The following is a 15,705-nucleotide window of genomic DNA, read 5'->3' on the forward strand; positions in this document are numbered from 1 at the left end:
CTCTTTCTTACTAAAACTTCCCAATGCCCTCTGTTACATTTTGTTTCTTTAAACAAAGGCACTATTGAATACAGCTAATTAAGATCTTGTATACCAGCCAATACCTGGTCCCTACACCACAGTGCAGCGAGCCAGCCTAACAAACAAATTCACAAAGCTCTCTCAACTCAGAGCTGTTGCTGCTAAATAGATCTTCAGCATGAGCTATGCCAACACCAGGAACATGTATTGAAGGGAGGACCAGCTACGCTAAGTATTCAATAGCAACCTTGGGTTTCTCTGACATACTCAAGTCAAATAAAAATATAACAGAAATAAAACTCAAACACAGGAACTACTCTGTGTACTTCGGTTTCCCTACAGTTCAGGCAGTGAAAAAGACACCATGGTAATTAGAGCCCTTTGAACTGTCTCAAGTACAATGAAAGAGCATCTAGATTGATCTGCTTCTTAGAACTATCTCATATAACCATTATATATTTTTTTATCATTATTCGCAAAGGTATCTGGATTGTGAAACATATTAAACCTGATCTCTAAGTACAGACAGTTGTGCAGTTTGCCTCTTTGCCTTTTTGACCCCTTTATACTTTCTGAAATGTACGACTAAGCATACTATAAATTAGGAAAAGCTTGTGCATAGAGTTCACCTTAAGTCCCCAGTGGCAGAGTGTTTTTTTTTAATATATATATAATGAACATACACAAAATGCAATGTATTACTTTAGGTATCCATGAATTTATGGATCCCCAGACATGGCAAAGTGTGTTACTGTGTGTGTGCCTTCATAAGCAACACAAGATTGAGGTCCTAGCCCAGCCCAAAATGAGAGGTTTGTTGTGTTAGCTTTCTTACAAGGCTCCTCAGAAGTTAATATAGCCCACTTCAGATAGGTTACTCATTAGGACATGAAGAATACAGCTTGTCTTGTGCTTCCCTGAAGACTACAGAAACACACAGAGGATTTCTTAGGGAGTTTTATGTAAAAATAAATGTGTCCAATAACACCGTTTACATTTTCTAAAATTTTAGAAAAGATGAAAGACAATTATTAAATACACCCCCACTACAGCCAGTTCCTCTGTAGAATCCTTAGAAGTAGATAATAAAGAGCTGATGGCTCAATATTTTTCCTTACAGTTACATTTCCAGAACATTTTAAGTTTAGAACGACATTGTTCTTAAAATATCCTGATGCTTTGTACAGTACTCTGCTAATTTCAGGCAAAGGATACTACCACACCAACAACTCAAGCTAAAAATATCAAAACTGAGGCCTACCTTATCATTCTAAACCCCAAATACTCATCATTATCAAATCATTTTTCCATTTTTTCTTCAAAAAAAGCCAGATAGATTCAAAAGTGTTTACAGAAAACACACCATTTAGTCTGGCGCACTAAAATATTAAGCTATTCAGAAAATGATTAAGCTGCATTTCCCTACTAGGTAAGTAAACAAAACTGCCTGCTACAACCCCCCAAAATCTCACTCACTTCTCTTACTGGATTTTCCATACAGGGCCTTGATTCAAACATTTAATAAAAATGAACTCAGAACTGATTCTGCAGAATCTTTGTAGAAAACAAAACGCAGCTGACAACGGTAACCATAGCGCCCAGTCACAACTCCATCTGAGACCTCAAGTTACCTTGAGATTTGTTATCTGGGCATTTTACAACATGTGCTTTTAATCACGACGTGCGGAACAAAGTCAATACCTTAATGTCTATACAGTGATTTTTACAAATGAGCAGTTCCATATAAGGAAGTGTATCTGATGAATTTTTTTCCCCACAATAGCATATCCCTAGAGAGCATATTAAAACAGTTCACTCTCGTAACTTAAAAAAACATACCTTTACTGGTGAAATATGAGAATGAGAAACGAATCCATGTACATTCTCAATCTGTGACAGATTCTTCTCTGATACATGAACCAGCTCTGGACCCGTCACCTCATTGCTGATGTGGGGCGAGCTGTGCTCCTGTGGAGGTGTATCTTCATCCTGATAGCGGTATTTCTGAAAAAAATTAGAGAAAAAGATTAGCCCACCATGAAAATGTGAAAACATTATCCACAAAACGTAGGAGAGACAAATAGTTACTTTCTGACCCTGCTGACCTCAAGGTAATAAAATCTAGAAATACAAGGTTTAAATTAATATTTTCAGTTTAAAAACTGGTCCCATTTAAAAATATTCCAGCCATTTGAAATGCTATAAAGAAGTGCTAGAAATGCTCTAAAGCTACCTAGTCTTTTGTCTGTTTGCATACAGTAACATGCCCACAAACTCTCTTCCAAAAAACTTTTTTCCTTACACTTCTAATACAGCATTATGTCCTGCCTTTAAAAACCACCAGCCTCAAAAACTTTTTCCCCACTTCCTATTTAGCACATCTGCTAAAAGCCTTTTCTGTCAGTTGAAAGGTTTCAGCTTTTATGTTGGGGTATCTACACAGCAATTCACTGCTCCTAACTTTGTTATGAGACTACAGTATGTGGGCTTGCAGCGAGACAAACGAAGCTTCTGTGATACAGAAGCCTCCACACAGAAACACAAGACATTACTCAGTCAGTCTTATTAATTTTCATTCAATTTCAAAAGCCAGAACCTATTATTTAGCCACCAGGGCTGTGTTCCAGTCAGACAGTGCTGCAGCCACACTTGCAGCCCCCGCTAAAAAGTATGAATGAAGTCATGGGTTCATGTAGTATTCACCTCTTCTCTGGATTGCGGAGTTAACTGCTCATCAAGCATTATGCATTGTTACAATTTACATTAAAAAATGGAAAAAGAAGTGCTGTGGTAAAGAACTCTCATGTAAGGCTTTATAGACAAGGGCTACAAGCTCAAAAAAAATCTTAAACACGAAGGGCTATTTGGATTTTAATGTGATATTCAAGACTGGGAAATATTTTGCAAATAGTAGTAAAATCAACCTGAAGCCACTGAAAAAAACAAACAGATTTCATCTTTAAAATACACTAACCAAACTACTTACAGGATAGCACTTCTAAGTGCTATATCCACAACACTTCTTATTCTAAAAGTTACCCAACTGTCCTCATCCTTCGCAGCAAATACTTCAGAGCAAAGTGCTTCAGCTTGGATGTAGAGCAGATCGTCTTACAACAGATGACTCTCCATGGTAGTGGAAGTGTTTTGTCATCACCTCCAAAACACCCATGCCTCTTGACTGAGGGGGAGCATCTAACTGCTCTGGCATGGTCAAAGAGCCACCACCCAGAACTGCCCACTCCATCCCTCTCCCAGGAGTTGCCATCACCTGAGCAGAGCAATTCAGTTGTCTCCTTCAGTCACGCCATGTTAATTCTGCTGCTACACCTGAATCAAAATCCCACACAATTTAAACCCCATACAAGTCTAGCGGTGCATTTTCAGAACACGGCCAGCTGATCCAAAGGGCAGCTGCCACACAAAGGAGCAGGACCCATTTAAACTGTCCTGCCCCAGGTCTACAACATCCCCCTGCCCCTTGCTTCTAGCATGTGTCTGACCCCACGAGGAGCACGCTCAGTGGGCTAATCCAGCAGCACGTTTGTTCCCTCTCTATCAATATTAACTTGCTGCTCTTCTAATTCCCTAAAGCAGCTCACAACAAGATGAAACATGCAAGAGTGCTGGCACACCAGGGAGAAAGGGAGGGAGAGAGCAGGAGCAGCCAATCTCACAGTGGCTAGCAGAGACCATTGCTCTGCTTACAGCTAAAATAATCTAGTCCTGTGCCCAATCCAGGCGCCAAGGAGACCCTAGGACAGAAGAACCAGCCAAGAAGTGGGCAAGACACATCAAAGGAAGGACTAACAGCAAGTGTGGCAGAGCAGCTCCAAATTCGCAGGCAATTTACCTCAGCCACACATCTAGGAAGTCTCCCAGCACCCAGTTAGGCAGCAGCCAAGCCAGCTAACTACATTTTTAAGAAGCTTTATGGACTACTCTGTAAATTATAATTTACAGTGCAAAAGAAAACCCAAATGCTAAACATTAGCACACTTCTGACAGAGATACTGCCCCAGAGGACTGGGTTGCAGATTTACAGGTGCCAAAATGGAGTCACAATGTTTCTGCTGATGCAACGTAGTTCACCAGATTTGTTCAAACTAGATTGCACCCTTAGTGAGTTTTGAACTGTCACTCAGTACTATGGACCAAGTTATCTGCTGGTGTAAACGACTGAAAAATCCATTTACTTCAATAACCCTGTGCTAGTTAATGCGACACCAGAAGATGTTCCAAAATCACCGCAGTGAAATCATTCATTGTGCTAACTGGTCAGCCCCACAGCCTCCCTGCCTAAAATCACCACCCTAGCAGAGCTTAAAAAAAATGACCGAAGTATCTGCAAAAACACACAGGATAAACACTGAATTTTTTTTACGAATGTTTTAAAGGACCATTTTTCAGAATATAGATCACCTGTTTATGGAAAAGGCACAGAAAAGCTTCGGGAAATTGTGTTTTCAAAGGAAGGTCTTTCAAATAAATTCATATCCATACTACTCCCTAGATGTAATTAACTTGTGGCTTTATGTTTTTAAAAAGTTTTCTACTGAGAGATCTTATTGAAAGATAATCAACAGAAAATTAAGCAACCTAAAGAACCCCTTAAACATGCCTTAAAACAGTGACCCATATCCACAACAGCATGTAAGTCTGTAAATCTACAGATTCAGGCCACACAGAACACCATGCTTGTGGACAGAAAATTAATCATGCAAAAACACCCTTAGCTACCAGATAAGGTAATGACAAAGTACAAGGCAGCATTAACTACGCTGATCTTCAGGATGGAATGTGTGTCACAATCCAATTCACATTAGAGGCACATCAATCCGATGTCTTACATAAAAACAAATTTGAAGGCACAGCAACTCCTGTACGTACCCCCCCCACACACAGAGATCAGTACTAAAACAGCTTGAACATAAGAGGAAAAGTGAAAGGGTGCCTAAAAACCAGTAACAAAAGATTGCCAGTTGGTCTTTCTTGTACTCCCCTTCTCCTGCAGATTTTCATGCTCCTTATCCACACAACAGCATTCCCAAGTCCCTACACGCTCCAAACAAAAATCACAAACAAACCCCAGAAAAACAGACAGCCTGATTTATATTGTTGTGTTTAGGCGAAGTCTTAATTTTTGTTGTAGAGGTCCAACTACCTTTGAGAAAGGTAGTGAGGACTTCAAGTCAATATAACCAGTTCAAATTGAGAAATACATACAAGTTCACACAGTCGGATCACCTCTGATGCAGCACGAACAGATAGCATGATAAAACAAACTGTCTCTCAGACCATTTGCTCATGACAAGCCAAACTGAAATACTTGTCCTTATTCAGTCACTGTTCCACTTCAGACAATGAGCTTAACCTGAAGGGACCCTTCGGCAGACCATGCCAGCAACTCGGGTTGTTGGGAAACACTGCTCTACATTCAACCTACCCACTCCTGCATAAAAGGACTAGGATGCAGCATGTCAAAAGCAGATGAGTAGGAAAATCTAAATATCTACAGTTATCCTCACGTCTCCCCCCCCCTCAATTAAAAAACTAACATTCACAACTCTGACTTTCAGATACCAGTCAGCAGAAAATAAGCTCCAATAGCTGCAGCAAGCAAAGCAACAATACAGCCAAATTCCCCATAATCTCGCTACAATAAAATTAGGACAAATTAAATGGTAAATTAAGACCCTAGCGTATTTTGTATGAGTCTTCCTGTAGCACAGTGGAAGTGCTAAGCCAGAAGCAAGCGCTCAGGCCAACAAAGTGCCTTCCTCACTGAGGAAGTGAAAAGGATGCAAAGCAAGGAATATGCTCAGCTACTGCAGAATGGAAGTTCCCATGAAAACTTATTTGTGACAACTGGCAGACTACAAAAACCAAAATGAAGCCTCATAGAAGGTAAGCAGCAATTCACACTGCAAAGCTGAAAGCCTGTGACTAGCAAAACCACTTCAGTAAGGTAAGAGAAGCAGGTAAGTGGTGGCGCATCTTCAGAACTTCTTCACTGATCACAGAATAGGATATTTAGTATTATTCTCTATTTAGGTCTCCATATATCATAAACTCAATGATTTGAAATATTAGAGCAATTTTTTTAAACAAGCATTCAGTACATTGAGTAATAACTCCTTCATTCTCAAATAAAAGCAATGAGATTTCTTTTAATAATTAGAGGTAAGACAAACCATAAGGGGAGCAGCCTTTTAGAGTTTCCCCTTTCAGTTTGACATTGTACTTTGAGTAAAACCACATGCAACATAATAATTAGGTCATGGTGCTCCATCGTATGTAAAAATACACAGCTAGTGGTAAATGCAAGCATTTAGGCAGCACTTCATGTCATGGATACTCTGAAATAGCCAGTTTAAGATGCATGTGTTTACAAAACACCAGAAATATTTGGTGAGAAGAAATACACCTGTTCCACAATGCCAATGCACAGAGGCCAAACAAGGAGCAGTCAGACTGACAATGTTATTTTCCTGTAGTCAAAAAACACTAAAGGAAAATGAAAAACACCGGTTCATAGAATTACTTCTGTCAGATGAATCGTTTCTTTATGTAAAGGACTGACCAGGTTACACTGCATTGTTGTTTCACATTTTCCTTTAAATTTTGGCTCAGTCTTCAGCATTCAAAAGGTGTTTTCTGAGAAGACACTGCTATGCTATTCTTACTGCAGCACAACCCTGCAACTTTTCCTCAGACAAATAAAACTGATAAGTGCTGAGTGCAGAACCCCCTGCACTACCAGCAGGTCACGGTTAGTCAAACCTAATGCCTTCAGTCCAGCTGGGATTTTGGTAGTGCAGAGCACTCCCTCTCTATTTATTAACAGTAACACACGCAGGGAATCACAGGCTGGCTGATGGCAGAGGCACCGCTGGGTCCAGCCCTGCTCCAGCAGGGCCACCCCAGAGCAGGGGGCTCAGGCCAGTGCCCAGGTGGGCTCTGCAGGGTGCAGGCCCTGCAGGGAGCAGGCCCCCGGCCTCTCCAGCAGCCTGTGCCCGTGCTCAACCACCCACACAGCACTGAAACGCTTCCTGGGGTTCAGCAGGAGCCCCTGTGGTCCAGTTTGTGCCCACTGTATCCTGTCCTGGCACTGGGCACCATAGGCAAGAACCTGGCTCTGTCTTCACTGCACCCTCCCTTCGGGTATTTTTAGACCCTGATGAGTTGAGTCGCCTCTCCCCCAGGCTGAGCAGGCCGCTATTTGAGTATCGTTAAATCCCAACAGCCAGATATTTCAACGTACAGCACTGCTAAAGCAACTGCACTTGAGAAACAGAGAATCAGCCTGCAGGACATCAGCACAAGGACAAGGACCCACAGTGGGGACCCCGAGCAGCGGCACCAGGGGGCTGCCCCCAGAGCCAGCCGGGGACAAGTCACTGGGGGACAAGTCACCGGGGCATGAGGCAGCCCAAAGGGGCCACTGACATGCGAGGACAGTGGAAAATGCCGCTGTCACTCAAATCCGGCACAAAACGCCTCAAGTGGATGCTGGATATTCGCTGGATATTTTTAGTTTGGTCTTAAAGCGAACAGCATCCCTCATCGGCAGCTCAACTGGCGCCATGAAATTCCAAATAGTATTTTGGTCCTATGGCTTTCCTCCCAAATTTATGATGTTGTAATTAAGGGATGTGCAGTTCCACAGAGAACAAAAAAACCTTGACTTTACAGCAAACAGTTTCTCAGCTGCATCAACATATACGTACATATTTACAACTGAAAAATGCTTTGGACACAAAGGCAAGTAGTTACAAAACAAGGCAAATCCTTGCCTACTGGAAATAAAGCACTCAGCTTTCAATTCCACAATAAATCTTTCACACTAGCAAAAGAGCCATTACAAACAGATCAGACTCCTCCCTCCCAACCTAGTGACTTTTTTGCAACATCAACAACATATTGTGATACCAGCATATATAAGTGTACTGCACAGACATGCATGCATATATGTCTGTGTATATATGCACACATGCACATACACAACTGCTCCCAATTTACAGAAATGCAGCTTTTTTTTGTTAAGAACATTGAACACTGGCTTGGAAACACTGAATATGCAAAATAACTTTTGGAAACACAGATTGCTGAATCTCGGTCTCACAAGTAACTTCACACACATAACCCTTTATTTTTAAAGGGACTTTCCAGCAGTTACAGTTCTCATCACATTCTTCAATTCCTGTGTTAATTTTTCTGGAAAAAGCAGTTTAAACAACCTCAACTATATTGCTTACTATTCTAAGAATTACCAAATTATGTATGTTTTGTTGCTCTAGACCCCAAACAGTTGATGGAGTCCTAAAATGACTAAATGCCCGAGGGCACTGTTAAACCCAAACCTGCCACTAACAATTGCTTCTATCAATATGATGTCAGGAGGCATTTCCAGCCCTGCATCTCAGTGCAAGTCTCCTGTGTATTTAATTCTCCACAGCTGAAGAAAATGAAAGCCAAGTGCAATAAACTGATTACATGATGATTAATGCTGATTAATGGAGAATGACGACATTTTACATGCAGCAGTCAGTAAATTCAAAATGTTGTTCAAAGGGATCCCTAACGAGTAGGCATGATAATTCACTACTTCTGTCACAATCACCAAGAGCTAACCTCTGATAATCGAGTAATGCCTGGAACAAAATACATGCTATTTAATCGGAAATTTAAGGCACTGTTACAGTACACATCCTGGCAATCATTCATAGCCTATTAAACCCAGTTTATATTTCTAGGAAAGTCCTTTTATAGACCCACCTTACATCCAAACATTAAAGAGATTGTGTTGTTGGTACATGCTACTTTACAGTGGCATAGCATCGGAGAAAAACAATCCAAGTTTTTTATGCTAGGAGACATTTTTTCAGACCCTGTGCACTTCAATCGATCCACGACTGAGATTCCAGAAAAATGCCTTGGTAAGCGCTGCTTGCTGCCTGTCTTTGACATTTATTCTAGGTCCATAGTGTTCAAAAATAAGCCTTTACATCAAATAGGTTCGATCCTTCACGAAAGATTTCGCTCCATATTAGAAACCAGATCTTAAAAAAGGCAAGCAAAAAAAGCCTGTGTCCATTTTTAAATTTTTCGAGTCAGCTTTGTACGTAATTATGCTAGCGTCAGCTCCAAGTGGCAACTGTATCGTGGCCCGAAGTAATAGCAGGATGCTTGCAGCCAGAACCCAGGGCTCGATCCAGCAAGGCAGCTCCACCTGCTGCAGTGCAAGGTCTGCTGTCTCCTCCATGAAAAGAGAAGCAACTCCAGCAGAGCCACTCTGCTCATGTATGCTGGTTGCTTAGGGGAGGGGCAAGATGTTGCAGCAAGGGACTCGTACACGGCCCGACCGAGACAGACCCAGCACCTCCCGCAAGGTGCTTTCGCACTGCACCAATGAGCAAGTGAAAGCCCCTTCTAAAATCACATGTGCATAATTGTAAAGCCGGGAAGTTGTAAGGCTAACAGCGGGGGATTTGCTGAGCTGCAGTTCACACTAGCTTTTTCAAGGAAATATAAGCAGACCACAGAACAAATGGCTATGGGATATTTAATCCTCATTTTCTAACAAAAAATTCAAGGTTAAGTAACACATTAAAAGACCATTAACTGCTGAGCAAAACTCCTAATGGTCTACCAAAACCAATATGCAAACAGCAACAGAAATAGACAAATATGCTCCAACTTCAACACAATGAAATCAGAAGCTGCATTTTTTTTTTCCCCCGGTTGTCTCCAGGAAAACATGAATAATTTGGACCAGGCATCAACTTGGTTATGAGCCACTGTTGGTAACGTGGTAAATTAATTAATTTCAAGCAACAGTACACATGGACACTCGGGAGAAAAAAACTGACAGAAACAGCACTTTTTTCTTTAGAACTGAACTGAATATGGCCATGGTCGCCTTAAGATTTTTGTTCTTTGTTGTGTATTAACAAGTCTAACACTACATATTTTTTTAAATATGTTTTTGGTGTGGGTTTGGTGGTGGGTTTTTTGTGTGTGTGTGTGTGTGTGTGTGTGTTGGGAAAAGGGGGAATCAAGCTCTAAGGATTCAAACTATATATTTTTTTTAAAAGAGTACCAGGGTCCCTGCAGAATTTCACTGTATTTATATGTTATGGCATCACATTACAGAATTTGATCAAAAACACACACTGATTTCTCTTCATTGTACCATAAGATGATAACCCTTACAAAAAACACATTTTAATTGTACTGAAAGATGAAAGCAAGTATTTAATACTCCCAGAAATGTCTGCTCTTCTCTTTAGGTTGCGACTGTTCACTGAAGTTTACACCTGTGGCAGTCTGTTGTCATCTCCCTTTTACTTTCTTCAGTTTACCTGATAAGCACCCCTTGAGGTAGAAACTTTAACATGATGCAAAACTGACATCCACACTTGCAGCTCAGAAAACAGCAACTTCATGAATTATACTGGAGACCGTCATCTTTACATAAATGTGCAGATTGAGGAAACCGAAACTAAGGCAAGATGTCTGGAGAAAAACGTGTAACTCAGCCCACAGTAAATCTCAAAATAAACTTCATTTGCATGAGGACCTCTTCCTTGGTAGAAGATGCAGGGACTACAGATGACAGCCTTTCCACACTAATAAGCATAGTTGTCTTTCCCCCATGTGCCATGACCTACACTTTTTCACCAGCCAGCCCTAGACATGGCGTCCTACAACAGGTCGTCTTCTGCATGCATGGGCAGCAACAATGGTAGGACCAAAAGGAAAGTTCATCTTAAACATCTTGGAGACAGAAAGGCAATAAATAATACGCACACAAAAATACACCTTCTGTGCGTATCTACATTACGTTAAGCTTCTGTTATACATACATTTAAATCCAAGGGCAGCCTTAAACTATAATCAAATAACTGAAGATCATAAAGCCCTCTAATTTCCTTGTGCTGTTTGGGGATCACAGCATGGTCTCTTTTTTAGAAAACTAGGGCAAAGCACAAGTAAAGAAACTTAAATACAGCACATGAAAAAGGAAAAAAATGCACAAGGGAAAAGGGAACTGGCAAGCACTGCCTGCTCCACAAGGAACACAAGAACATTCTTATACCACAACACCACCTTTTCTACACTACAGCTCAACAATCCATCTTACTTCCATATATTTAATCACATTAATAGCAATTTCTTACTAAAATAATTCAGTCAAATGCATGGCAATTTCATTACAAAGTCAAAGAGCAAAAGCAGTTCTTGAACGTTTGCACAAATAGCTTTTTGTGATGCAGAAAATATAAGCTCTAATGTGCAATGGGCATAGAAGAATAAGATAGTCCTCACATCTACAAAGGATTCCATCAGTAAGATATGAAAGAAGAGAAAGCTTAAGGCAATTACATCTACATTATTGATGAAGACCACAGAACATTTGAATCCTTCAACCACATTTTTACAGCTACAACCAAATAAACTGGTTACACGTCAAAATTGTCTTGATCTTTATTCTAAAAAATTACCTTGTTTATCACATCTAGTCATGCACAAACTTAAAAATACAACATTTAAGTTTGTTGAGTTAAAATATAGTTTGCTGACTAAATCCTGAGATTTATCTGTAATGGTTTCACTTGTTCGTAACAATTATTTGTACTCAAAGGCATTTTAAATATGCAGCTGTGAGCATAAAGCTTCCTGAAATATAAACAATCATATAAACACCTGCACTCAGAATATTAGGAAACCTACTTCTGAACTCTACAGAGGCATAAACCATTTAACTATTGATCTGATTCCAATTGAAAGTTGGATTAATGTTTTGAAAACATAAAAAGCAATCGATTAACACACTAAGCTGCTGATAAGAATAATATGGCCTTAACTTCTTGAGTATCTCACAATGCTTCCTCTCAAGTTATCAGGCTGTGTTGGTGTTACCCCATACAACCTTGAGTTCCTTCAGTTTAGGCTCTGTTTCCATGCTGATGATAGAAAATTTTTAAACTGGGAGATTGCAAGGTACAGTATCACAACTTCTATCTGATGGTGCCATATACAAGAAAAAAAAGTCAGTATTCACTGAACACAGAAAAACAAAAACCTAAAGTTCTCTTCTTGCATAGGAGGGTTCCACCTGGTAATATACAAAAGCGTAAGTGACCTTTTATATGCAAAAAATCTAAAGAAACCAATTCAAAACTTTTAAAAACTGGCATTTGCTCAAAAATAGTAACACTAAAACTGACTTTTCATGCTTATGAAAACACTACATAAAAAGAATTGCCCTCATTCCAAGTTTCTTTTGAATGTTTACTTGGCAATAACCTATCTTTTTGCATAGCTCCCATGTGCCCAATAAAAATACCAACATCATTAAGATCTTCAATTAGTAAGCAAGACTAATTTCGTTATTATCATAAAATAAGAAAGCTGTTACACTTCCAAGACTCCCTGAGCAGTAAGAACATTGGATAGAGAGAAACAAATGTTATGCAGCATCAAAAAAGCACTACCAGCCTCTCAGACACTTAGTACTTCTGTTCAGCATTTGCCCACTTTTTTTTTTTCCACTGAACACACTGGGGATGCCTGTTTCATCAATCCATGTGTTCTACCCATATCCTTGTACACCACAGGTTAGGAACCAGGAACCTCATAAGAAGCAAGACCTGGAGTTTTTAAACAGCATGAGGAAGAGAACAAACTTGGCAACTATCACTGCAGGCACCTGTCAATCTGGTGGGACTCCAGGTCCCCAATCCCCAGAAGCCTGAAGAGGTATACTTCCAGAATACCTAGTACAGTCCAATTTAAAAAAGTTTTAAATGACTTCTAATGCTAAAAACTATTTTAACCTCTTAGCCTCATAGTCTTAGCACATATATATTGAAAGAGTACACAGAACTCCAAAATTAGCCTACATAAAGAAGCTTGGATACTGGTTTAAGATTACCTCATACTAACAGAGAGCTCTAAAGTAGTGACTGTAACTCTATGCCTTATTCAAGGAGTAATTGTGTAAGCAATTTCTGTAAGGTAAATGAAATCTGAACACTAGTTTCATAACAACCGATATCGGGTGCAAACCGCATCCATCAGCATCCAGGAGGCTCCCTGGCATGGCTGCTGTCACTCCCTGACATAGGAGATAGCTATCCAAACCAATTTTGAGAAAGCAGCCAAAAATGCACTGCTTGTTTCTGCACACACCTGAATTTTGCCAGAAAATTCATTTGCATAGTACTTTCAGGCAAACAGGTTTATTTACTGAAAACACCATGACCTGAACGTTCCCCCTGTAAAAGCCAACTGTAGCAGCTACTCCTATCTTAGAAGCACCTTTTTGCCAGCTTGACAGGTAAACGTGTGTGCAGGAGTTGAACCTGCAGCTCCTGTCACACCTTGGGTTCAGAACGCTGATGTGCATCTGCCCTTCAGGAGCTTCACACTCTGGTATACAAAATTTGCAGCGCCCACTCAGTCTGACCCATATGTGCCCAACGCAATCATCACAGAACACAGAAAAAGAGAATCCTTTGCATTGTTTTAACAAAACACTTCCATCCACAACAGAAAAATCTTTTCTGGGACAATTAGAACACTGTAAATATGGCTCTCTCTTAAGGTGCCCAAGTCTTGAAGAATGCTACACCCCCATTAACTTCAAAGGCAAAGTGAAATGCTATTTTGGGAAAGGAATTTGATTAATAACACCACTTTTTAAAACTTGCCCCTTCGGTGGCATTTAAGCCCAGAACAGGTCCTATGAATAGAAGAAGCTTTTCAGTAGGTGTTTGTGATTTTCTCCCAGTTTATTCCGAGTCTTAAATTGTTAAGCTGATGATAGATCTGGGACATCACTCCAAGGAGGTCCTCCATAAGGCTTGATAAGTCAACCCAAAAACTGCACAAGAACACTTTTCTTGCCCAGTGACCATCATTATGGGCACTATAAGCTTTTTGGAGTCGTCTTCAGTCCAAAATCAGAGGGGAAAAGTCCAGCATCATACTGGAGAAAGAATCCAGAGGTACCTGCATTATGATGTCCTCTATATGCAAAAATAATCAGGCTTCAGAAGAGCAGAGAGCAGGTAAGGAGATACGTATCAAAAATGTGCCACCAAACAGAGGAAGGTGAGGGAAAGGCTGCCTAAGCAACAACAAGCTGAATTCATATAACAAGAAAGATATTAAGAACATCAATATTAAGAATGTCAAATGGAAAAAAAGTTAAAAGCCACGCAGCTTATAACAGAACGATAGCACACCTTGCCAAAAGTTGCACAAACACATGCTTGACTTGGCAGCTGTGAAGTTCTTACAATTTCATGTTTCCAAATTTCAAAGGCCCAGAGTGGAATCTCTTTCCCTTCCTCCTGATATTTTGGAAGTAGTTTAGCCCTCCTGGAGCACGCCTTTACATTTTCAGTTTCCCCACAAGAAATCCCTGAGAATTAGAGGTGACAGAATTGACTAGTATGACTGCTGTGAAATCCAAAATTCAACATTTTTTTCCTAGCTGGAAGTTACAGAACTGGGGAGAACATCTTCAAAACAGGCTAGGACTGAAAATAAAGGGTTCCTTTTGCAAACTTGGAGTTTGACCCAATAAAAAGGATGGAAATGCAGCAAACAGTGACACCATAGCATTTTCCTTCCCATTAGCTGGAAGTTTATCTGACCTCCTGTTAAAGTCACTGCTGAAAAGAAATTTTATCGTGTCTCAGTATATACTAACGTCTTTGTGAAGAAAAAAAACAAAGTGGTGACTATTTAAAATAGACTTTACTCTGATTAGAATACAACTCAGCTAGGAAATTGCTAAAACCAAGACGTTCTACACCACTTCAAACATATTCAATAAGTTTAGAAACAGCTTGTGGTGGCTGGCAGGTAAGTACCCACCCAGTTGCTTGCTCATTCCCAACCTAGAGGGACAAGAGAGAATTAAAACAGAAAAAAAAACCCTCACAGGTTGAGATGAAGACAGTTTAATAAGTAAAGTGGGGAGGGAAATTGACCTCCCACCAACAAGGCAGTGGGACTGATGCCCAACCAGTCTCCAACCACCAGCTACACTGGAAGACCTCCTCCCCAGCCTTACTGCTCAGTATGCCACCAAAAGGCATGAAATATCTCCTCGATCAGTTTGGGTCAGCTGCCCCAGCTGTGTCCCTACCAGTTTCTTGCCCACTCCCAGCCCACTTGCAGAGGCAGCAGCGGGATAAAGCAGAGAAGGCCTTCATATCCCCAGCACTGTTCAGCAACAGCTAAAGCACTGGTGTTATCGACACTGTTATGGCCACTAACCTAAAAAGCCACACGGCTGCTGTGAAGTAAATCAGCCAGCCCACCACAACCCAGTACACAGCCTGACCTGAAAAGTCCTGTACAATGAAGAACTGTAAGATCTTGGCAGAGTTACGTGGACACCATTCAAAAACTTGGCTGACATCACTTAGAATAATCACACACTTTTATTCTAAAAGTTGCCTTTGACGCGCTGTTTCTATCTGTCCGCAGGTAGGAAACAAAAATAAAAGCATGCATATTGAGCCCCGTTTAGTTCCATCTCACCCTCAAAGATTTCTAGTGAGCTACAGACACTTCGTTCTAAGGATAAAACTGATAAGCTATAAAAGCCCATTAAACAAACTTTCTGAGAGCCCCAAAAGCTTTACTCTCATATCCCTCAAC

At 40.5% G+C, this 15,705-nt stretch overlaps 1 protein-coding gene across 2 annotated transcripts in view; it reads right to left on the reverse strand.

The window, feature by feature from the left end:
• DLG1 (discs large MAGUK scaffold protein 1) overlaps positions 1–15,705 on the reverse strand; it is a 151,780-nt gene that overhangs the window by 95,369 nt on the left and 40,706 nt on the right. For both annotated transcript variants that reach the window (XM_035544711.2, XM_035544709.2), the window contains exon 4: positions 1,861–2,025. In XM_035544711.2, the coding sequence (XP_035400604.1) occupies positions 1,861–2,025 (165 nt within the window). The remainder of the gene's footprint in view (positions 1–1,860; positions 2,026–15,705) is intronic.

The sequence above is a fragment of the Cygnus atratus genome, chromosome 9 (assembly GCF_013377495.2).
Source record: "Cygnus atratus isolate AKBS03 ecotype Queensland, Australia chromosome 9, CAtr_DNAZoo_HiC_assembly, whole genome shotgun sequence".
NCBI classification, from domain to species: domain Eukaryota; kingdom Metazoa; phylum Chordata; class Aves; order Anseriformes; family Anatidae; genus Cygnus; species Cygnus atratus.